The sequence below is a fragment of the Rhinolophus hipposideros genome, assembly GCF_964194185.1.
Source record: "Rhinolophus hipposideros genome assembly, chromosome: 16".
NCBI lineage: Eukaryota > Metazoa > Chordata > Mammalia > Chiroptera > Rhinolophidae > Rhinolophus > Rhinolophus hipposideros.
In genome coordinates, this window is record NC_138062.1 from 48,971,666 (window position 1) to 48,996,289 (window position 24,624).

Sequence of the window (24,624 nt, forward strand, 5' to 3'; positions counted from 1 at the left end):
AGTTTACTTAAATAAACCAGGTGAGGCAATACGTACTTTACCTCGAGTGAGTGGCCCAGTTGTTTGTGTATTTTACCACATATGGCCTTTGGTGAAAAACGTTGAAAAAAGGTTGGACACCCCTGCTCTAAAGCCAATCCTTCCTCAGTAAAATAAGAATCCCCTCCAATCCTTCATTAGTAAAATAAGAATCCCCTCTCTTTGTTGTGTGGATAAATGCCAACATGTTAGAAAGCACTTGAACTTTAAAGCATTCAATAAACATTAGCTATTGTCATCGAAGTTCAAATTAAGGCTAATGTCAAAATTTGACAGAAAGTTGAAAAAGATTCACCCCAAAAACCGGAAACGCTTTCACATTAAATGAGCCTACGAGTTTAACGCCCTACACCCTAAACTTAAGCAATTGGCTATTAATAATACCACCCAACATCTGTAGGACACTTAGTGTACAGAGAACTTTCACATTAGAAGAACTTGTTAATTAGTAACCACTTGCCTTTAATGCTTTTAATTTACTGTTACAGATTGGCTAGTTCTTGCAAGATTTAGCAGGTAGAGATGTCTCTCTCCTTGGATCAGCTGAGCAGTCATGTCAACCTGCCTATAAGCTCTCCTAGGCTTTGGAATTCTTATTCCTGTTGTCTCTATTCCCACATGTCCAAATCTGCCAGAGAATTAAAGGAGGATTGTATGTTAGTATCACTGAGTGCTTCTGAAGTGCTAGGCACTGTCCTAAGGGCTTTACGTGCTTATTTCTACATTATCTCAATATTTTTTTTATATTCCCATTTTCCGAATGAGGCGTGGAGAGGGTAAGAGCTTCATCCAAGGACACTCAGAGGAATACGTGCTGGCGCCAAGAACCGAACACAAAATGATCTGACCCTGTGTCCTCACTCTGAATCCTGATGCTGAGCTAGGCAAGTCTGCCGTAGGGCTAATACAGTACTACAGCAAATACGACACAGGTATTTAGTAAATAAAGGCAGCTGTTATTAGCAGGACACAGGTAGTTTCTAGTGCCCACGCAAGTGTCACCTCCAGGAGAGCAGCGACCTTGTCTGTCTGGGTGACTGCCGCGCTCCCAGCACCTGGGCCGACACGCAGCCGAAGGATGGGTAAATGAATGAAGGTCCCTCCCAGAAAGCAGGGCTGCCCGCGCATGGCTCTTCTTCGGCACGTCTGTGTCGCGCCGCTGTCACTGCCCCCGTAGAGAGCGCATCAGGCGGACCCGAGGGCACAGGACGGAGCCGCGAGCCCCGTGATGCCCCCCTGCACCGCGCAAGGGCGGCAGCAGCAGCTCCCGAGGGAGGGAGCGAGGCGTGCGGGACCCCGCTGCCGACCGGCCCTGGCTGCAGCGCGGTTCTGCCCTCCACCCCGACGGGGACACCGTCCGCCCCGGCGCCGGGATCCGGCAGGAGACAAAGACTCGCGGGGCCGCAGCACCGGCACACACGCTCGCCCCCCACCGCCCACCTCCCCGGGAGGAAGCCCGAAACCACCGTGCCTCGCCCGGCCTGGGATCTGCGGTGGAGGGCGGCGGGCCCGTGGCCGAGCAGACAGGAGCCGCGGCCCCGCTTGGTGGCCCCCCGCCGAGGGTCGCTCGGGCACGAGAGGCCGCGGGCCGGGCCGGCCTGTCACCTTCAGGACCGCCCGCCCACTCGCGCGCCCTCCGCCCGGGCCCCTCGGCGCGAGCCGCCACGGCTCGGTCGGGCGTCCCCGCGCCTCCGCCCTCCAGCGGCGCCCACCTCGCGCTCCGGCGCCGCGCCCCCGCGCGTCCACCCGGGCCGTACCTGCTGAGAAAGCGGGAGGAGCGGCGCCGCCATCTTCCCGCGGACTCGGGCTCCGAGTGCCGGGGCACGGGGGCGGGGCCGCGCGTGCGTGTGGATGCGAGGGGCGGTGCGCGCGCAGCTGGGCCCGGGGAGGGCGGGGCCAAAGCCAGGCCGCGCACGCGCAGCCGAGCCCAGCCCCGGCCGGGAAGGGGTGGGGCGGGGGCAGCTCGGGGACTCTACCCGCGTGTCCGCTGAACTTCGCAGACCCTGCCCCGCCGTCCGACTTTGTCACCGGTCCTTGCCGATGCCGGGCCAGCTGCTGGGAATGCCGTTCCCCTCCCCGTGCGCCTGGGAAATGCGGTATGAGGAGGCCGTTGCCCACCCTGCAGAGGGAGCGTCGGGATCCTCGCCCGGCCCCACACCACAGCGTCCTGTGCCTAGGATAGCTCTGTGTGTCTGTGTTCCAATCTGTGTCGTCCCCCTAGGGCTTCGGCTAAACTCGGTTACGAGACCACCTCTTCTGTGTTGCAGGAACACGCACAACGCCTAGGGTCATTTCCCAGCCGCCACTTTATAGCTGTGTGACCTGAGTGTCTCTGCACCCCCCTCCTCTTCTGAAAAGAGGGAATGGTGCTGTGTTTACTGCTGTTCCGTCTCTATGCCTCACACTGTGCCCTGCACAGAGCAGGCACCTGATATTTGCTGGAGGGGCATTTATTTATTCAGACACTGATAAGGCAGAAGTTCTGAGATGTTCTAAATTAAATTACCGGGGGCTGGAGTGAGGGACAGAACTGGGGGCTAGCTAACAAGACTGCTCACACTCCTGAGTGTACGTTGGAATTTTGCATTAACTTCCAAATGGCTATTTCTGCAATTACCGAAAAGAATAGCCAAATGCTATTGAAGCCCAGCATCTCCGCTTCTTGTTTACACATGAACTTTCCAGACTTGCCCACCAACTATGGACTCTGCACCTATCCCAGAACTCACCATGCTTCACCTTCTCCTTTATCTATAGCCAGCGTAAATTCTTACAAGACAACATCTCTGCCCCCCACAACTTGATGTGAAAGAAACGCTCGCCAACTCAAAGACAGCAGACATGTGCCTTTTCCACCTGGCACTCACGCTGGGGGTTTAGACTTCATGCACCAGGAACTGCCCTTTTTTTTCTTGCTAGCAATGGCCCAATAAACCTTTTCTTTTAAAAAGACTTTCAGCTGTGGGAGTTAAAAAGTTTCGTGAACAACACGTTGCTGTCTTTTGGCTATGGACATCCACTCATTGTGGCCAGTTACCACTAACAGGGTGAGGAAGGAAGGACCAGCCAGGCAGCTGACTATAGTAGCCCAAGGTTTCTTCAGGGCAGGTCGACCTCCCCTTACCTGGTCCCCTAGGATGGTGGCTGCTAGAAGGCCATGCGATCTCAGGGGTGGGGCACAGCTTCCTGTCTACCTGCTCTTTCTGGAGTCTCAAGAACTGCTGCTCCAGTGTCTTCAGTGACTTGGTGCCTCATGCCATTCAGATGAGCACAGAGTGCTTTGTGATTCATTCAACAACCATTCACCCACCAAATGCTCCTTGAGCACCTCAGCACAGGTGTTCCAACATTGGACCAAGCAGACACATGCTATGCCCCGTTGACAGCCTAGAGCAGGGATAGGGAGTCGGGGGTGAGCGGAGGTCTTGCCCTGGAACCACCCACATCGCTTGTCAAACACAGACTGGATTTCTGATTCTGATTTATAGAGATGGGTGGGGCCTGAGATGTTTGCATTTCTACCAAATCTCTAGGAAATGCTATAGAGGCTGGTCCCAGGCCCCCATTGCGAGAACCACTGGTCTATGGTCTAGAGCAGGGGTGTTCAAACCTCTGCCTGCGGTCCAACTGCGGCCCACGATCCATTGTTAATTGGTCCGCAGCAAATTCCAAAAATACATTTAGTTTAAATAAACCAGGTGAGGCAATCATACTTCACCTCTAGTGAGTGGCCCGGCTGTTTGTGTATTTTACCGCATATGGCCCTTGGTGAAAAACTTTGAAAAATGTTTGGACACCCCTGGTCTAGAGGAAAAAAGACAACAATCAATCAATCACATGAGGAAAGAGACCATTATAAAGAGATAGGTTCTACAGAGTACTCCAAGGGTGTGACACTTGAAGGTGGAGCATGCATGCAGTGATGGTGGGGGCTGGGGGCCATGGCAGACAGAGGCAGCTGAAGACCTAAGAAGCATGGTGCGATTGAGGCTCTGAAGCTCAGAAAGCAAGACAGTGTTAAATGAGGCCAAGAACACGCATGGTCTTCTGGGACACCCCTGTGTGAACGAGCAATCAATGAAGACCATGTGTGATCCAGCCTTGTCTTTAAATTGTGTTGTTCTCCGTGCTCCAAGTTCTCAGTCTCACCGTGCTCCTTCGCCCCTCAGCTCCCTGTGCGAAGAGCAATGGGAAGCTTCCAGAGGGTTCTGAGCATGATCAGATCTATGTTCTAGAACAGTGACTCTGGATGCAGCTGGCAAAGTAGACTGAGACAGGCTGGATGGAAGCCAGTGGGCCATCCGGAAAGATGGAGCCGTGGTCCAGGTGGGGATAATGGAGGTTTTCAGCTGTCTTGAGCACGTTATCAATTCGTGTTCCGTAAGGAAAAGAGACGTTATTCTAGATATTTCAAACAGAGACAGTTGATACAGAAGATTGAGTATAAAAGCATTGGGAAAACAGAAGGGGTATGTGAGATGACCTACAATTAGTAACGATAGGAAGCTGCTAACCCCTTTAGGGCTGGAAAAAGATGTTACCTGAAACCAATAACTACTGGGCCCTCACCAGCTACCGCTGATTCCGCCATTGTTGTTCAAGTCACTGCTATTGTCACTGCGGAACGTGTTGGCAGAAGCCTGAAACAAATGGCTTCTCTCCACCTGCCTTACAACTTCGTCTGACAGAACATGATGGGCAAGAGTGTCTGGGACATGCGTGCGGGCTTCCAGCCTGGGTGTCAGAGGCTGTCGGGGCCATACCAACAGACTCATCTTCTTGACTGGAAACAGGCTTGGCGGTGTGAGTGCCACCTGGCTAGCCTGACTAGGCTACTGCTGTGGCCGCCACATTTGCCAGCGATCAACTGACCTGGGGCCTCTCTCACCAGAGTCCAGGGCTGCGCTGCCCAACATGGCAGCCGTTCTCCACATGGGGCTATATAGTTTAAATTAATTACGATGCCATAAGATTGCCTCCATAGAATGTAGACCAGGAGAGAACCCAGTGCAAACTATGGACTCTGGGGAATAGCGACGTGTCAGTGTAGGTACACCCTTTGTGATAAGTGCACCACTGTGCTGGGGTGTCATTGGAAGGGGAGGTTGTGCGGGGGTGGGGAGGGGCTATATGGGAACTCTCCTCTTCGCTCAGTTTTGCTGCGAACTGAAAATTTCCCTAAAAAACATTGATTAATTTTTTAAAAATTCATTCCTCTGTCCCACCAGCCACAGCTCAAGGGCTCACATGCAGCCAGTGGCTACTGTTTTGGTCAGCACAGGTGGGGACGGTTTCTGTCTTCACTGCAAGTTCTCCAGGATGAGCTGCTGCAGAAGAGGAGCTCTGAGGGCCTGAGCTAATCTGACACATCTTTGTATAATTGTTTCTGGCATTTTCTCCATAGGCCTGGTTCTCACCCTTCTCTCACTAAGTTCTCATCCTATTTAGTGATGAAAGAGGTGGGTAGTGTTTGAATCCCACCCCTGCACAGCGAGAGACTGAGTCTTTAGTGTCTGAGACTGATTATCAACTCCTGATAACCCATGAAGACCAATGCAGCCATCAGCTGAAAAAGTCCACCTTTGAAGGTCTGCCAACTTTGGCTACAGCGAGACCAAAACTTGACAGAATTTCACTTCCTGACCTGACTTTTCATACTGATCGTCTAGCCATATGCATATATAATTTCCAATTTATTCAGCTTATTTGTCAGTTCACTAAATTTCAAATTTCTGGTGTACTAAATTTGATTATTTCCAACACAAGTTTCTGCGTGAAAACAGGTCTCTTCAAAATAGAAGATTGCTATGTGTGACTTTAAAAAAAAAGAAAGAAAAGAAAATTATTTGATTTGAAAGAAAAACATTACACTGAGAAGTAATATTTTCACTTGAGAAAATAAATTTCATTCCTCTGTTTTACAGAGAACTAATAGCCACAGAGGTGGTCACGGGGGTAGAGGCAGGGAGCATTAGCTTCCTTATAGCACTTCAAATGTCTGTGCACAAAATCTGGGTTCTCCAAAATAACCAGTGTACCGGTGGAGCACGCAAAACCTTTCCACACCAAGGATATTGCATAAAGATTTCATGTTGGGAAAGTTTCATATGTTACTGGTAATTTACAAACTGAAGAAATGAGGCATCATTTCCCCTTTTTCAAAGTAAGTTTATCAACTTTTATTTATAAAACATTTTGGGGGTAAGAAAAGAGCATCAGGATTTTTGGCCAGACTCTCACCGGCCTCTGGCTTTCAGCCTTCAGCTTTGTCCAGAGGAAACATCTCGTGCTCAGGGGCGGGGACTTGGGGAAACCACCAAGAAGCATTGGAACATTTCTCAAGGAAAATTGGACAAATGACCACACACATAGATGTCTGAGCTTTTATATGTAGGTGAAAGTAAAGCAAGGTTTTACCAGTCATCTTAATCTGGGGTGGTAATGACTAAAGTTCATTCCTCCTATGAAACCTCTTGAAGACATTTTCTTTCCCATCCAACTTGTCCATCAGCAGCATTTCCTCCTCATCTTCCTCACGGGCCCGCTTCAGTTCCTCCTTAGCCTGGATGTCGTCCATTTCCCTTTCTGGGCCCTGCAGAAAGAAGCAAAGTTCCAGCCAAGGATTACGCTTGCTGGGGCCGGACCAAGTGTGCTTGCAAGCTGTCCCTGCCTCTGGAAGCCTCCACTCCAGCTAGAGGCGGCTAAAGAGCCCTCAAGCCTATCAGGTCCTAATCCCTGGACCTTGTCAATGTGACCTTATTGACATTGAGGAAAAGGTCTTTGCAAATGAGATTCAATTGTGTTGAGATGGGGAGATTATGCTGGACTATCAGGTGGAGCCTAAATTCTGTCATAAGTGTCCTCATAAGAGAGAGGCAAAGAGACTTGAAACACACACACACACACACACACACACACACACACACACACACGAGAAGAAGGCCATGTGAAGATGGAGGCAGAGATTAGAATGATGTAGCCACAATCCAAGGAACACCTGAAGCCACCAGAAGCTGGAGGAAGCAAAAGAAGGATCTTCTCCTGGAGCATTTAGAGGGAGCGTAACCCTGCTGATGTCTTGATTTCAGCCCACTGATACTGATTTTGGATTTCTGGCCTCTGGAACTGTGAGAGTATAAATTTGTGTTGTTTTCAGCCAGCCAGTTTGTGGTGATTTGTTATGACAGCCCCAGGAAATGAATATACCCCCTTCTTTCTGTTCCCAGAGCGTGTGGGTCCCTGTCGTTCTACCAACTGACCAGTGAGTGGGCAATGAAAGGAGGCCTCAGAGCCTAAATGAGAAAATCCAGGGAATATGAAACAGGACAACATACTGAAAGCTGTTTGGCTGTGAGGGCTCCTGTGACCCAGCCTGTCTACTCCTGGGCTTGTGTCCACTGAAAGACATGTACAGGAATGAATATAACAACTTGACGCAAAAGGCCACAGCTGGAAGCCACCACCTAAAGCTGCATTGACAGAGAATGGGTCCACACCTCTTGAAATATTCTCACAGGAAGAATGAGCTATTGCTGCATGTGATCATCTAAATGCATCTCACAACAAGTAAACAAGCCGGAACAAGTAAATATTGGATGGCTCCATTTATATGAATTTCAAAAGGAGGTCAAATTGATCTATGGTGATGAAATAGTGGTTTCTTTGGGGGCATAGGAGGGGTTGTGAAGAGGCACCTGGGGCCCTGGTAGCTTTCTGGATCTTCATCTGGGTGGGACATTCATTAGTAAAAATTCATCAAGCCCTTTCCTATATGTTAGACTCAAGGACAGAAGCAAACGAATAATGAAAGAAAAGTTCACTGCGATCATCATACCTTGGTTTCACCCCAGGTGGCCTGGCCAAAATTCTCAGCGTACTCTTCATCATCTGTGATCAGAAAGTTATCGAAGATGGTTCCAGATCTCACCTGTGGATGAAAATAAGGCCTTCCTTACTGCTGTGAGAAATGTAACAACTTTCCATCAAGAAACAGTTGTATTTTGCTCAGTACTGTGACAGTGATTAGCTCTCAAGGGTAGCACATGCTTAAATCCATTTCTAGAATGTTCATTCCCTCCAGGGCACTGCTTCTCAAAACTTGATTCCTATTGGGATCACCAAGAACATTTCAGAAACTCCTGATGCCTGGTCCCAGCCCTAGGGATACTGATTTAATTGGTCTGGGTGCTACCTGGGCATTGAGACTCTGCACAGCACCCTGGCACCTCAAGCACTCAGCAGTGTCCGAGAACCATAGCTCGAGAGCCTTACTGTGCACCCTGTGGGCTGTGGACAGGCAGCGGCAGAACCACCTGGGAGCTTGGTGGAAACACAGAATCTAAGGCTCCACCCTGGACCCGCTGCATCAAAATCTGCAAAGTTGTCCTAAAGCTGATGGATCCATGGGTCAGCTCTGAGCAGAGGCATGACCAATTCCCAAGAGGCCGGGAGGCAAACAGGAAGTGCCCAGAGGGTGGGAAGGGCATCTGTTTTGGCCACAGCTGTATGTCTTGGTCCAGGTATGGGTGCCAGGCACACAGCAGGAGCTCAAGGAATGACAGCTATGTGAGTTAAGGAGGTTAAGCTAAAGTTCAGAGTTATGAAATTCAAGCAACTTAAAAACCCACTGACCTGCCAAAGCTCCAGCCCGATGGCACCAATGTTCTCAAATTCGGAGAGGTCATATTCTGTCAAATAGTTGGTGTTTTTCATCTTTTGATGGAGCCAAACGTCCTTCTCTATACCCTCTGGTTTCAGGCCATCCTGCAATAACAAACCATATGTGCTGGTCCCGAGTGAGGTGGGCAGGAGAGGGGGCAGCCTGAGGGTGTCCCAGGGGGAAGACACCACGCACCTGGTATGGAGCCTTCTGCAGCATCACAGCCGGCCAGTCCCCATCCAGCTCACTGTTCCAGTCACTCGGCTTGCTGGCACCAGCGTCCAGAAAATGCTTCTCCCAGTCCTTAACATACATGTAAGAAAAACAATGGATTCTCAGATTTGAGAAAGGAAGTTCTTAGCTATGAAGAGGAAGGGACAAGCCTGTGACCCTGGTCGCTGTTTCTCCATCTCTTTCTCAATTTGCTGGTTGAAGGGTCAAGTGTTCAGGGTCACCCATCCCACTGGGGGCCTCAGGGCCACACATTGCCGGATTCTCTCCTTAACTCGCCGTGTGACGGCAGCACTTTCCCCAGGCTGTTGAGAGGAACAGCAGTGTGGAAAACTTGAAATAATGGCTAAAGGTAAAATGATGGGCAAAAAGTGATGGTGGGAGACAGGGCCACACATTCACTGATGGTTAGGTAAAGTCTATCCTACGTCACAGTCACACATGGACTGTTCAAGAAAGAGGCTGCAACATCTGAAGATTTATACTTGGGGACTGCTAGGTACATGAGAAAAGCAATTATCATTTAGTTCATGTGTATATATATATATATATATATATATATATACACACACACACACACATATGTATATATACACATATGTATATATACACATATATGTGTATATACATATATATATTCATATACATATACACATGTAACACAACACAAAATGTGATCAAACAATATGGCGGATGTTCAAATAAAAAAAGGTTATTACAGTAAAAGACACATTGCCATTAATCCCACTCAATATACTCCCCCTTGCTTCGAAAGGGGATAAGAATAACTTATCCCATTATTCTTGCCACTTTCTGAAGCAGTTCTAGAAGTCGTCTTTCATGAGTGTCTTTAGTTGTGCTGTCATGGCTGTCTCGATGTCCTGAATCATTTTTACGTTGGGAAGAGCCAGAAGTTACACGGTGCCAGATCCGGTGAATACAGTGGATGAGGACACACCGTAATGTTTTTATTTGAACTTGCCGTAGACCAGAAGCGACGTGTGACAGAGCGTTGTCATCACTGACGATGATTTACAGCACACTTTACAACACACCATCTCTCAACCGTAGCTCACACCCAACTGACTGCACCGAACATGTTGAAACTTGTCACACACTATTACTAAGGTTCCACACGTCACTTCCTGTATTGAAGGTCCCTGCCTTTCCGTTGGATGGCACTCGGCAGCAGCATTAACCATATTTTTTTTTATCACAATGGAAAGGCTCTGTGTCACATATCGCTTCTGATAACGGCAATTTCTGTCAAATAAAAACACTACGGTGTGTCCTCCTCCACCTCATTCACTGGATCTGGCACCAGGAGATCTGGCTCTTCCCCAAAGTCAAAATAATCATGAAAGGTAAATGTTTTGAATCGATTCAGGACATCGAGGCAGCCATGACAGTGCAACTAAAGACACTCAGGGAAGAGGACTTCCAGGACTGCTTCAGAAAGTGGCAAGAACGATGGGATAAGTGTGTTCGAAGCGAGGGGGAGTATATTGAGTGGGATTAATGGCAAGGTGTCTTTTACTGTAATGTGTTTTTAAAATTTAAACATTCACTGTATATTTTGATTATACCTCATACACATGTATGTGTATATACACATATACATACATATGTACACATACATATATACACATTTATATACACACACCTGTATATATTAAAAAGTACATAGATATACACACTTATACACACACATATATACATACATATATACACATGTCTCTCTCTATATATATGTATTAGGTTGGTGCAAAAGTCATTGCAATTTAAAAGGTTAGAAATTACAAAAACCGCAATTACTTTTGCACCAACCTAATATATGGCTTAGTAGGTATTAAATAAATAGTTGTTGGGTAAATGAATGGATGAGAAAAGTTGTTACAGATTAATATTCAGATAAACACATATAAAAGCTTAAAGTCACGCACAATGGTATTTTCTCTTCTAGCACTGAGAAATTATAAACATTTTTCACTCAGGGTCTGCTCTTCCATGATACTCTGTAACTTCTCCACAATCAATAAATGGGAGTTACTGGCTTCTCCTACAGCTTTTTGCCCAGACCCCAGCTGGCTAACCATGAGCCCCTGCTGGGTTGGGATCCAGAAAATGGTTCCAATTCAATCCCAGCAGCCGGGCTCCTTAGAATTATGGGTTATCAGATCTTACCGCCATAAGGAACTAATTTGTTTAGGAGCTCACACAGATGGACGTGAACACGGGGACAAAACACAGCCAGTTTGGAAAAGAGCTTCTGAAAGACGATTTGGCCCCAGTGGGGACCTGTCTCCACCCGCTCTGCTGGCCATTTCCTCGCAGCCCAGAGGAGGCTAGGATTCCAGTCCCAAGACCTGCGTCTCCTACTGTGCAGCCTGGGGGCTGCAGGGTCAGTTTCTTTGTCATTCTGTGTATTGTTGAAAGTAAATGCTCTTTCCGGGTGAAAACTCCTGTTTTGGTTTGCTTTGAAGGTAAGAAAGGGAGGGGAAAACTTTGCCTTTTTTTTTTCTTCCTTGAGAAATGATGGAAAAACCTTATATGATTGGGGTTTTACCTTAATCTGAAGGTATTCTAATGGATTGGACACCATGGATTCCAAATTCATGGAACTTAACTTTCGATTAAGAAAAAAAAGGGTTGCCAAAAAAGTTTAGTAGTGTAAACAAGATGTCATTTTGATTTAATAATTCCATTTGGTCTTTGATGAAGTATTTGATTATTACTAGATGAAATATTTGATTATTAGATAGCAATGCCTCTAATAAGTTACAAATTGTCAGAAATTAATTGTAAGCATCAGCCCAGTACTCTTAGTGATGGCAGACGACTGTTTTCAGATAAACGGCTCAGATTTTGGTACACTGTTTGATGTTTAAAACAAAATGTCCCAACAATAAACAAACATAAACTGGAAAAATAAAAGGTAGCTGTAGTGGGTAGTTCTCAGAAAGATTTGTCCACATCCTAAATCTGGGAACCTGGGAGGGTGAGCTTATTTGGAAAAAGGGGGGTCTTTGCAGATGTAATTAAGGTAAAGATCTTGAGGCAGATCATTCTGGATTATTTAGGAGGCCCTACATCCAATGACAAATGTCTTTATAAGAGACAGAAGAGACACAAAAGGAGGAGAAGGCCATTGCATGATGTGTCGACCAGCCAAGGAACACCTAGAGGCGGTGGGTGCTGGGAGAAGCAAGGAAGGACCCTCCCCTCCAGGCTTCAGGGAGAGTGAGACTCTGCCGACATCGATTTCTAACTTCTGGCTTCAAGAAATATAAGAGAATACGTTTCTGTCCTCTAAACCACCCACAGCAGCCCTAGCAAACTACCATAGCATTATGTCAACTGATTCTTGGTCGTCAGGCACAAGGGTGAGGCAAAAAAACCCACTTCATGTTCAAATGCAAAACAGCAAAAAAGTCACTTTTAGGGCCGGCCCAATTAGAGCTCCATGCTCCTAACTCCGAAGGCTGCCGGTTCGATTCCCACATGGGCCAGTGGGCTCTCAACCACAAGGTTGCCAGTTCAATTCCTCAAGTCCCGCAAGGGATGGTGGGCTGCGCCCCCTGCAACTAAGATTGAACACGGCACCTTGAGCTGAGCTGCCGCTGAGCTCCCGGATGGCTCAGTCGGTTGGAGCTCAGCTCCCGGATGGCTCAGTCGGTTGGAGCTCGTCCTCTCAACCACAAGGTTGGTGGTTTGACTCGCGAAAGGAATGGTGGGCTTTGCCCCCTGCAACTAGCAACGGCAACTGGACCTGGAGCTGAGCTGCGCCCTCCACAACTAAGACTGAAAGGACAACAACTTGACTTGGAAAAAAGTCCTGGAACTACGTACTGTTCCCCAATAAAAGTCCTGTTCCCCTTCCCCAACTAAAAAAAAAAATCTTTAAAAAAAGTCACTTTTAAAAAGATTGCTGATGCATTTAACATTGGTTGAAAAGAACAACACTTACTTGCTTTGATCACAAATATTATAAAACTCACAATACCTTGAAGCGTGCAGATCTGAGACTGGTTTCAGCGCCTAGGCACTGGGGAGGGCATTTTGATCATTATATTGCTGTCCTCATGATTACCAGCCACACAGCAATCACACAGGACCTGGTACTTCCATACTTCACTTGTGCACTCTCTGGAGTTGTTCGGGAAAAATCCTCACCTGGGGTTTGTCCTCTCTCTTCTGCTCCCCGTCCTCGGACTCTGCAGAAGACTTCTCCATCTTCTTCAGTGATGTTAAGTTCCAGTCATACTCAATGCTGCCGGATTCAATCGCTTGGCCATCAATTTTCACTTCGTAAGTGAGATCTGGTCTTAAGATCAGCGTGTAGAGGTGTGTAAAGCCATCAACCTGCACGCGTTAGGGGAGAAAAGGATGACAATGAGATGTCTCAAGGCAGGTCTAAATATGCACTTGAAGTGTCATCAGTCAAAACCTTGTTATAAACAAGCAAGAAGAGAGGTTCTAGGAATAGGGGTTGGCGTGAGACTGTAACAGGGTGTCCTACGGAAGAACGCCCCTTTGCAGAACACTGCTACCTACTGGCAGCCTTCTCGTGAGTGGCTGGTTCCCTTTTGTACAAAGACGCCGGCTCCCACTATAATCCCACCGGCAGTTATACAGAATGGTCAATATAAACCACGGGACCACCTCGCTGTTTCTGAAAAGTTCTGTGGAAAATGACTTCCTGTTCTATATTCTGAAAGATTCCAAATGAAACTCACTCTAACGCAGGGGAGAACTTTCTGGTGATCTGAGCTGTCCAACAACTGCAGCTCCGTGAGGGCAGACCCAGTGCCCAATGAGTCACGGTGAGAGCCCCAGGCTGGACACAAGGAGAGCATTCAACAAACATGCAATTAAGGGGGAGGCGGGGGAGGGGCCTGGGGGAGCCGAGGGCACCCAGAACGCGCCTGCCGGCCAGCAGCGGAGGGGATCCCAGCACCACCCTCCAGCAGGGGTTCTCGACATGCGGCCCCACAGCGTCAGCAGGCTCCCAGGTGGCAACCTGCTGGAACCACCAGTCACTTTCACAGGCCCTCCAGGGACAAAACACCGCTCAGGTTTGGGAGCCACTGCCCAGCATCTTAAAGGGTCTGTGTCAGGAGGATTCTCTCCCTGCCAAGTGGCGAAGCTAAAGGCCTCTTCAGTTCCTGTCTGCTCGGCTCTGCTGGACAGGCCACTGCTGTCCGCCCCGTGGCCAGTGGCTCTGTCCAGAAGCAATACTACAGTTTACTCGGTGTGACAGCCACATACTGCTTCTCCCAATGCTCTCCCCTGCTCTCCTCAGGCCTGCCTCTCAAACCCCTTTCCTAATTTATACTTTGGGCTCCCTGGCCCCATTGCTGGTGCCCTCCCTCCAGGATTTGGCCACCAGAGCAGAGCCTGCTGGGGAATCACATCTACTCCCACATGTGTGCAATGGCTCCAAAAGGCATCTTTAATCCCAACCATCAGCCTGAGCTTCAGACCCCAGTTTCCAACACCTTACTGACACCTCTATCTATATGTCCGCCAGGATTTCACACCCCACGGTTCTAAACACGACTCCTGAGTCTGCTGTGGCCCCCTCCTTGGCTTTTGTTTCTCCTCCTGAGTAACAGCAAAGCCACTGAGAGTCATCCGTCCATACCCTTAGGAAGCACATTCCAAACATCACAAAGTCTTCTGAACCCCACCCGGGAATTATCTGTCAGAATGCTCCCAGGCGCTGCACCCCGCCAGAGTCTGGGCCAGACAATCTCACCCTTTTCCCTCACCTTGTCCCTCTCCTGCCCTCCCCAAAACATCTGAGCCATTTTGCTAACATGCAGAGCAGACGCCCCTGAGGGTTGACCACTGTCTGCAGGGGAAGTTTCTCCCCTTTTCTTTCCAGCGTCCCAGAATGAATCAGAGCCCAGGGAAGGAACAGTGCTCCTACTGGGAAGACCAGAACGCTACCAGTTGCTGGGAATGAGCGTTCCCTCAGCACACGGGTCGTAGTTTTCTAACAGACTGCAGAAATAGCAGCACATCTGAGGATGCCATCAGCCTGGGGGTGCCTCTCGGGGCCCTGGAGGCTTGCTGACCCCAGGTGGTCGCGCTTTGGCCTCCCAGGCAGGCTCCGGCTGCACCTCGCAGCCTCCCACACACCTGATGCGCAACTGAGCAGTCTCTTGAGAATCGATCATAAAGACCTGCCCTTTGGTCCCAACGCTACGTGGAGGAGGAAGACTTGGATTGTGAGCTCCCCTTCGCTCCATGGGAGGGGAGTCAGGAAGAGCTGTGTGTGGGGAACGCTGATTTCTTAGAACCACATGGCTGGGTGGGACCCCACGAGGGACTATGCTGACAGTGGAGACTCATGGGGCTTTGGGAAGAGGCCTGGTGTCTGGCTGCTGGGCTTGGGTCCGAATAAGGCACCGTAATACGGAGATGCTTCCCCTCCAAGCTGTCACGGCTTCTGAACCAGCTTAGGCCTCCTTCCCAGATTCGAAGGAGCTCTGGGCCTGAGGGATCTTTCAGGGGACAGGCCCTTGCTTCCTGGCACTTACATTCAAATGAGATGGGTGGACACTGGGGGCACACTACCCTTCCATAGGCCCTTCCACACGCCAGCCAGCGTTTTAACACAAGCTACCTCTTTGGAGAAGACCCAGGCTGGGCCACTGAGTTCTAAAGTGGGCCCTAAGACCTAAAGAGTCATTTTCACAGATGCCCTAGGTAAAAAGATAAGAGTGCATGCTTTCATTTTAGAAATAGCCCTATTTTTAAATGTTGTGGTATTCTGAAGACTAATTTGTCCAGATTAATTTTCAGGAATAAAGAAATAAAATCAGGACTACTTCATTCTTTAATGGTAAGTATAGTTACAAGGTGACCATCCTGTTGTAACCCTGATGGGACAAATTATAAATCAATGTCCTAGGTCACAGTAAAAAAGGAGTGTGCTCTCCTGATGGGGGAAAAACTTCAGAAACCAAACCGAAGGAGTGGACACGTGTCTTTAACGGGCCTGCTAAACTGGCAAGGGGGGAGGGGGTTTTGCAAAAACCCATCCCTGGCTCATTTAAATACTTCAAGATCAAAACTATTTTCTCTAAACTTACATTATCATCCATCATCCAGCAGGAATTAACACAATTACTGATTTGAATAAAAAAGCATTTACCTTACATCTGATGGGTTTCTTGTTTGAGTGATACTGATTCTTGAAATGTAAAATAACATGAACTTGCTTGATATCAAATCCACAAATATCGGGTCCTACAAAAAAAAACAACACCCCCCACATTAGCTGCTCTCAATTGCCTTCCATACGCATCAGCACAGGATACCCCCAACCATTCTGAATCCTGAAATAGTGTCTGAGGCACAGGAAGCTTACCTGTCCCGGAATAATCAGATATGCACGTGGAGCGTTTTAAATGGACGGTGACACCATTCACAGTTCAGGTCCCTTTTCTGTTCCCCACAGCCACTTTGGACTCAAGCTCAACCAGCACTTGAGTCCAAAAAGGAAGGTGGAACAGTGAGCGTCCCCAGCTTGCTGCCTGAGTCCGGGGCCCTCCCTCTGAATCTCTGACCAGTGCACCTGTGCCCAGGTGAGGGCTGTGGCGCTGGACAGACTGGCTCCGACCTCAGCTCTCATTCACTCTCTTCAGACACATTGGCCACGAAGCAGCCCCCCTATACCTCGGTGTGAATCGTGACTGCACAAAGCTATTTTGTCAGTTAAACGGGTAATGTATTTAAAGCTCAATGCTTGTTGCTGGTAATATGATGACGCCCCGACAACACGTGCACGGGCACGTTCTTAATAACCCCCAACTGTAAGCAAGAGAGACTGCCATCAGATAGATGCTGACGAATTGTACAATCTAGAGAGTCCCGTTCAAAAGTTAATCGATTTTTAAATTGGCACAGGGTTCAGTTTCATTCAGGATATTCTATTTCCTGGACCGAGACTAGGGAGGTTTGAATATACTAAACAAGGTTTTCAGGAGGGATCTGGAGAATTCGTCCAATCTTCTGAGGGAATTACCTCACTGCAGCTTTCTGGACCTTAAGCCTCAGGGAGGTACTACAGCATCCGCAGGTCTGTCTCAGATCGAATTCCACCAGACCCCTGGCGCTGGCCTGCCCCTGCCCCTGGGGATTCTGGTGAACAGGGCGTACACACAGGCAGATCACTGCCATCTCTTCTAGAACTTGAGTGATGACCTCGCGAATAGATGAAAGAGATCGAGGCTACATGTAACGACTTAAAGAATGTTATCGACGTGCCAGAGTAGATATGACATTGCACTAGGAAGTGGCGTCCTGAGGGACTGACAAACACCACCTCATCTGTCTCCCGGCTGAGTTCTCAGGTGTTTACATCATTTCCTGTTTGGGTTTTCGCTGGAAAACATTCCTGTTCCATTTTGAAACAAAAGCCACGTGAGCAACTTGCATGAAAGTTCTACTACCTCAAGATTGAAACACGAAATTTATTTTTCCTTCAAACTTCCCTCTCATTCCTAAGCATTTACATGCTTTTAATATGAAATTAAGCTTCAGAACATGCCCAGACCTGACCGGAAAAGCTGGACATTTTCTGTTAACAGCGATCATAAAATATTTACACACATAATGGATTTTTTGCGAGGAACTAGGGTAGACAGATGAAAGTAGTTTAATCTTTCTGAGTCTGTTTCCTTATTTGCAAAGTGGGAGCTGCGTTCCCTATTTCCTAGGGTTTTATACATAATCTAAGATTGCATGTGTAAGGCCCCTGGCAAGGGCCCCCCAAAATGTACTTCTCTCTTCCCCCTCAACACCCTGAGCCTCCACGAGCTGCTCTCACACCAAAAGCCAGAGCTGAGACCACCTGGAAATGTTCTATCAGTGACACAGTGGGTCCGAGTAAAATGAAACTGATTTGGAGTTAAAAGCAAAAAAACAGAAAATTTCTTTTTTTTATTAACACCAAGGTATGCTATCTCACAATTCAGATGTAGCAGACGTGATATATATACATAGTAGTTTTAGTGGGTATTTATGGTTATTTGGTTTACCAAAGCTAACTAAATCAAGTATTTGTGAAATCAGCTCTAATAGGTAATATTTTTTGCCAGCTATCTCTGCCATCTTGTTTTAAGAGAATAAAAAAATCAAGACATTTTAATGACTGTTTTCATCAAAATAAAGACTATTTCCACTCCAGATTTTAAATTCAAGAGTAAATGCAAGGTACGGCAGAGTAGAGAGAATTCTGAGTGGGGAGTTGGAAACTGTAGCAGCGTCTGTGCGAACTTTGAATCTATCTAATGCTATGGACTTGAAGAAGTTACCTCGCTCTCCAAAATGACAGAGCAGGGTTATATTTAAATCTAATAATAACCCAATACCTAATACAATAGAAAGAACATATAACATTCGTCCTGCTTCTACATACAATGATACTATGACCAGCTGTATATATAAGACCAGCATAAGTGGGTGTCTGAAGCCTGAGGCTCATCTGATAAATTCAGAGATAAGCATGGAAAAACTATGAGGGAGAAAAGTTCTAAAAGACAGGCATGTCAGATGAGGGGAAAGAATTTTAAAGACTAAGTTCCTACATTTGGATTGTGGAGGGTTATTTTAAAAATGCACTTTAATTTTTTAAAAATGTTCACTTTTTTTTTATTGTGGTAAAACACACATAAGATTTACCACTTGCACCATTTTTAAGTGTTCAGTTCCGTAGTATTAAATACTTTCACACTGTTGTGCAGCCATCCCCACCATCCATCTCCAGAGCTCTTTTCATTTTGCAAAACTGAAACTCTGTCCCCATTAAACACTAACTGCCCACCCCTTTCACCCTTTTCTCCCCCGGACCCTAGCAACTGTCATTCTACATTCTGTCTCTCTGATTTTGACTACTCTAAGGACTTTATATAAATGGAATCACACAGTATGTGGTCTTTTGTGACTGGCTCATTTCACTTAATGTCCTTAAGGCTCATCCGTTTTGTAGCATGGATGTATCAGAACATAGTATCACCACCAGAGTGGTGGTCTACACAGAAGAACGGGTGTGGGGCGGAATTAAAAAAAAAAAAAGAACGTAGTATCAGAATTTCCTTCCTTTTTACAGCTGAATAATATTCTGTTGTATGGATAAACCACATTTTGTTTATCCATTCATCCTTCCATAGACATAGGTTGAATTCTCCAGTTTGGTTCTTTTTCAAGATTTTTTTTGTTATTCAGGGTCCCTTCAGATTCCATATGAATTTTAGGATGCGTTTTTCTCTTTCTGCAAAAAAAAAGTCACTGGAGTTTTGATAGGGATTAGATTGAATCTGTAGATCACTTTGGGTAGTACTGACATTTTAACAATATTAAGTCTTCCAACCCATAAATGCGGGATGTGTTTCCATTTGTCTTCTTTAATGTCTTTCAGCAATATTTTGTAGTTTTCATTGTACAGTCATTTGCCTCCTTGATTAATTCCTAAGTATTTTACTCTCTTTGATGCTATTGTAAATGTAATTTCCTTTTCAGATTGTTCATTGCATATAGAAATGCAACATTTTGTTTTGTTTTGTTTTGCATGTTGACTTTGTATCCTGCTATTTTGTTGAATTCATTCATTTGTTCTAATAGTGTTTTCTTTTTTGATGCAACTTTTAGGGTTTTCTACCTATAAAATTATATCATCTCCAAACAAAGATAATTGTACTTCTTTCTTTTCAGTTTGGGTGGCTTTTATTTCATTTTCTTGACCAAATGTTCTGACTCAAACTTCCAGTACAATGCTGAATAAAAGTGGTGAAAGAGAACTTCCTTGCCTTGCTCCTGATCGTAGAGGAAAAACTTTCAGTCTTTCACCATTCAGTATGATGTCCAATGTGGGTTTATCACGTATGGCTTTTTATTATATTAGTTTCCTACTACTCCTAGTTTGTTGAGTGTTTTTATCATGGGTGTTGAATTTTGTCAAATGCTTTTTCTGCATCAATCATGGTATATAACATTTGATGAATTTTTGTATGTCAAACCATCCTTGCAGTTCAAGAATAAATGCTGGTTGGTCATGGTGTATAATCTTTTTAATATGCTGCTGAATTCTGTTTATTAGTGTTTTATTGCATTAATGTACAAAGGCTATTGATCTACATCGTTCTTATAGTGTCTTTGTTGGGTTTGCTATCAGGGTAGTGCTGGCTTTATAGAATGAGTTAGGAAGTCTTCCCTCCACTTCAGTTTTCTGGAAAAGTTTGAGAAGGATTGGTTACTGTCCAATGTCCTTTCATGCCACCTTGCAGGACTCCCTTGATTATTACTTGCAAGGCAAATCTAGTGCTCATGAACTCCCTCAACTTTTGCATATCTGGGAATGTCTTATTTCCTCCCACACTTTTGAAGGACAGTTCTATTAGATATGATTCTTGGTTGACAGTTTTTTTATTTTAGCAATTAAAATATACTGGCCCTACTGTCTTCTGGCCTCCAAAGGTCCTGTTGAGAAATCTGCTCAGAACATAATCTTATTGAGAATCCCTTGTAAATGATGGTTCACTTCTCTATCTTTTTAAAAATATGATTATAATGTGTCTTGATGTGAGTTTCTTCAAGTTGATCTTACTTAGAGTTCACTGAGCTTCTTAGATACTTATATCCATGTATTTAATCAAATTTGGGTTGTTTTCAGCCAACAATTTTTTTTTTTCAAATATTCTCTCTCTCTGCCCCCTTTCCACTTTCCCCTGTAAGGGGCCAGACAGTAAATATTTCTGACTTTGGGGGTCTCTGTGACAATGACTCACCTCTGCCCTTGGTGCTTGAGAGCAGCCCTAGACAAAATGCAAATGCACTGAGTGAGGCTGCATTCCAGTAAGACTGCATTCGTGGACACTGAAATTGAGTTTCACATCATTTTCACGTGTCGAAAATATTATCCTTCTTTTGATTTTTTTCAATCATTCAAAAATGTTAAAACCCATTCTCAGGTCATGGGCCATAACAGACACAGGCTGTGGGACTGCGGTGGCCCATGGGCAAGATTTGCTGACTCCTGATATATTCAAAATACTTGGGTATATATTAATGTTAAATAAAGAACTTTCTCAAAAGCACCCTAGAGTGATACAGTTGCCTTTTTATAATATTAAATAGGTTTAACAGTACTAAAAACCTTTGGTCAGATACACTCGATACTACTATTTTAGCAAAATCTTAGTCTAAGTATGCTACTACAGCGTGGAAGGGTTTTCAAAGTCACGAGAAACGGTCGTATTGTACTACCTGAACTCACCAAACATAACATAGTACTGGGATTTTCCATTCAGGTTCTTCTGATCCACGTCTGCAGGGAAGACCTTAATGTAGCCCCCTCCACAGTCCATTTTCTGCTCATGTTTCACTGTGTACTGAATGACCAGTGTCTTCCCTTTATTGCTAAATGGTTTGAACCGTGCAGAGATGGCATAGAATCGGCCATTTTGAGTGGTTTGCAGACCTTCAAACAAAAAGCATTCACGAAGGATTAGGAATGACACGATACTCAGTGATGCAGGAAATTAAATAGTTGTCTTTCTGCTCCCCTAAATAATAAACCTCCTAACCACTTACGTCTATCCAGCACCTGTAGCTTTTTTATACAATATACAATGGACATCCCACTAACAGGCCCTCTGCTGCCATGGAACTTCTATTTGACATACTCAGAAGATGTTTTTGTACTTAATACACCAATGTGATGTCTTATGTTATAAAACCATTTCAGCTCTGAATGACAAATATGCAATCTAATTACGGACCAAAGGTTAATTTTGCTTCTATTCATCTTCCAAGGGGGTGGGAACATACAAGGAAGCTTGTGTAGCAACTGAATTAAAAAACAAAGCATTCTACTTCTTTTCCTTAATTCTCATCTTAAAACAGTGACTTAAGACACAAAACAGCAAATGGAGGATAGAGTGCTGATCTGTAAAAAAAGTATTTCATTGCACTGGGGGCACTGGGTGGGTGTCATCTGTATGATGGCTCTTTTTATAGAGATACCATCCTTTCGTCATGTGAATCATCTCATATTCGTTTTATAAGTTTGTGTTCACTTCAAGAACAAAACTCCTGGACCAGCCCAGTGGCTCGGGTGGTTGGAGCTCCGTGCTCCTAACGCCAAAGCCTGCTGGTTCAATTCCCACATGGGCCAGTGGGCTCTCAACCACAGCGTTGCCAGTTCAACTCCTCAACTCCCGCAAGGGATGGTGGGCTGTGTCCCCTGCAACTAACAACGGCAACTGGACCTGGAGCTGAGCTGCGCCCTCCAAAACTAAGACTGAAAAGACAACAACTTGACTTGGAAAAAATCCTGGAAGTACACACTGTTCCCCGATAAAGTACACACTGTTCCCCTTCCCCAATAAAATCTTTAAAAAACTAAAAAATAAAAAACATAATAACAAAACCCCTTTTCAATAGACACTAGGCTCTGTACCAAACCCTTATCTCATGCTGGAATTCATCGGACAAACCTAAAAACAGAGCCAGTCTTATTATAACCTAGTCTTCCTTGCTCCAGACCCTGGCCCTCATAGCTGTCTCTGCAGAGTTATCATATAAATGAACTTGGCATTTCGTATCAATAGGTCCAAGCCTGAACTCACGCCGATTCCCTACTACCACACCTCTCTTTCTGTGTTCCCCATTCTTCCCTCACCCTTGCCTTTCTCAGCGGATTTGTAGCCCCCCTCCCTTGGCCCCTACCTTCCAGGCAATTCCTAAGGCCACGTGATTCACCACCTCCGTGTCTTATTACCCTTCTCAGGCCCCCCCCCAATGGTTTCTTACCACCTCCCATCTCTGTCTGACTAACTTCTATCTGTACATCTATGGCTTCCAGGTCATGGTCCCAGGAGACCATAACACAAGGGGCCACATTAACTGGTATCCTCAGTGCCTTGCCCGCGTTGCATCTGCATTTAGCAGCCACGTGCTGGAGGGAATGAAACGCACAGAATCTCAGGATTCCAGACTGGAGGAAGGAAAAACATCGTGGAGAAAAAAGCAAGGGGTAACTTCTGCCCTTGGACAAACTTCCTGGAATAACCTGTTTGTTTTCATTCCATTTAGTCTGAATTCCACATAGCCTGATTTTTGACCAACTCTTTGGGCCAACATGTAACTTACAAAACAAAGGATATACGATCGAAAACCAGAGGCTGCTGGATAGGGCACCATTGGGCCAAGATAAAGGGTGAATGGAAGGTGGTAAAGAGGAAAATGTTTCATCTACATAAGGGTCGGCAAATTTTTTATGTAAGGCGAGAGAGTAAATGTTTTAGAGTTTGTCGGCCTGTTGGTCTCTGTCCCAACTACTCCATTCTGTCTTTGCAGTATGAAAGCAGCCACAGGTTATCTGTAAACAAATGAGCATAGTTCTGTTCCCCTAAAACTTCATGTATGAACCCTGAAATTTCATATATTTCATTGAATTTTGTATAATTTCTGCATATCACAAAATAATATTCCCCTTTCAGTGTTCCCCCAACAATAAAAAAATGTAAAAATCATTCTCAGCTTGCTGGCTGTACACAAAAACAGGAGGCAGACAAGCTGTAGTTTGTTCCCTTTGATAATCAGGAATGAGAAGAAGCCAGAATAGAGGTTATCCTTGGCACCTGGAGGTTACTGACTGAAAGGGTGGGGGGAAAAGGGAGGCCTCTAGGAAGGAGGGGCTGAAAACGTTCCCTAGTTTGACCTGTGTGTACAGATGTAAACATTCCTCCTGCTGTATCCCCTAAGATTTGCACACTTGACAACATCTAACTGTTACCTTGATTTTTTTACTTCTGAAAGTGAAAATAAGAAGTATTTTTTTCCCTCTGCAGGGCAAGGCCCTGGGGTCTCTGTAGTGACTACAAAGCAGGGTGATCTTGGGCAAGTAAAGAAAAAACAAAAAATAATGTCAAACCCTACCTGTGCCTTAGTTTCCCCAGCTGTGAATGGGTGTAAGAGGTGTTCGCGGTGAGCCACACCTACCTTGAAAGACTGTGATGGAGGGTTTACCAGTTAGCTAGACTTTTCTCACGATTCCTACACTAACCTTTGTCTTTCTCTTTATGGCCATAAAATTTCCCCGACGAGAGTCTAAAATGCCCCAATTGGGAGTCATTAGTGGATTGCACCCATCGGTTCCTCCAGCGCTCTGTGGGGTGAAACAACAATGGTTAGGGCTGAAAACTGGTAATTTGGGTCACGGCGAGGAGGCCCGTGGTGAGGGGGCCCCGTGAAGCTTCGAGGATTCGAGGCTTAGGCTCATTCATTCCACTGCGACGCGCCAGGGCCAAAGGAGACTGGGGCCATCCCTGGAGCAGCAGGGAACGGGGGAGCTTACGACCCCTGCACCCCGGGCGTCGCCCCTTCACCTCCGTCTAGAAATTCCTCCTGAAAGTAGACGGCTGCCAGCGCCACTCGCAGCACGCAGATGGCCCAGGCCAGGACGTGAGCCGCTGCCATGAAGGGTGCACGGCACTCCAGTAACCGCCTCTGCTCCCAGCGGTCTCCGCTGCGTGCCGGCCCCGTCCCGGGACTACAACTCCCGTCCCACCTCGCGATTGTGACCTGAGGCACGATTGATCCCTGTTGCGCGGCGTAAGTCGGTCCCGTACTACCACTCCCATGACGCCCCACAATTGTGACCTGTGGCGCTATTGGTCTTTGGG

The 24,624-nt window shown here is 46.3% G+C and overlaps 2 protein-coding genes across 15 annotated transcripts in view; both read right to left on the reverse strand.

The window, feature by feature from the left end:
• Nucleotides 1-1,868, reverse strand: part of EPS15L1 (epidermal growth factor receptor pathway substrate 15 like 1) — an 87,468-nt gene extending 85,600 nt beyond the window's left edge. For 10 of the 12 annotated variants that reach the window (XR_013995182.1, XM_081077303.1, XM_081077298.1 and 7 more), the window contains exon 1: nt 1,797-1,868. Coding sequence is in view for 11 of the 12 variants with exons in the window: in XM_081077303.1 (XP_080933429.1) it covers nt 1,797-1,829 (33 nt within the window). In the remaining variant the exon portion in view is untranslated. The remainder of the gene's footprint in view (nt 1-1,796) is intronic. The other 2 variants (XM_081077296.1, XM_081077299.1) reach the window with 2 other exon arrangements.
• A 4,321-nt stretch (nt 1,869-6,189) lies between these two features.
• On the reverse strand, nt 6,190-24,583 carry CALR3 (calreticulin 3). 3 transcript variants are annotated; one of them, XM_081076849.1, is made up of 9 exons: nt 24,328-24,583; nt 24,006-24,107; nt 21,213-21,416; nt 16,092-16,186; nt 13,103-13,291; nt 8,894-9,001; nt 8,671-8,802; nt 7,874-7,966; nt 6,190-6,631 (listed from the first exon to the last, which is right to left on the reverse strand). In XM_081076849.1, the coding sequence occupies exons 1-9, from the start codon at nt 24,416-24,418 to the stop codon at nt 6,485-6,487; spliced, it is 1,161 nt and encodes a 386-aa protein (XP_080932975.1). In that variant the 5' UTR covers nt 24,419-24,583; the 3' UTR covers nt 6,190-6,484. The 3 variants fall into 3 exon arrangements, with proteins under 3 accessions (XP_080932975.1, XP_080932977.1, XP_080932976.1); XM_081076851.1 differs by having other exon boundaries at nt 23,942-24,107; nt 24,328-24,481; XM_081076850.1 differs by lacking the exon at nt 21,213-21,416 and having other exon boundaries at nt 24,328-24,476.
• Nucleotides 24,584-24,624: the final 41 nt, after the last annotated feature.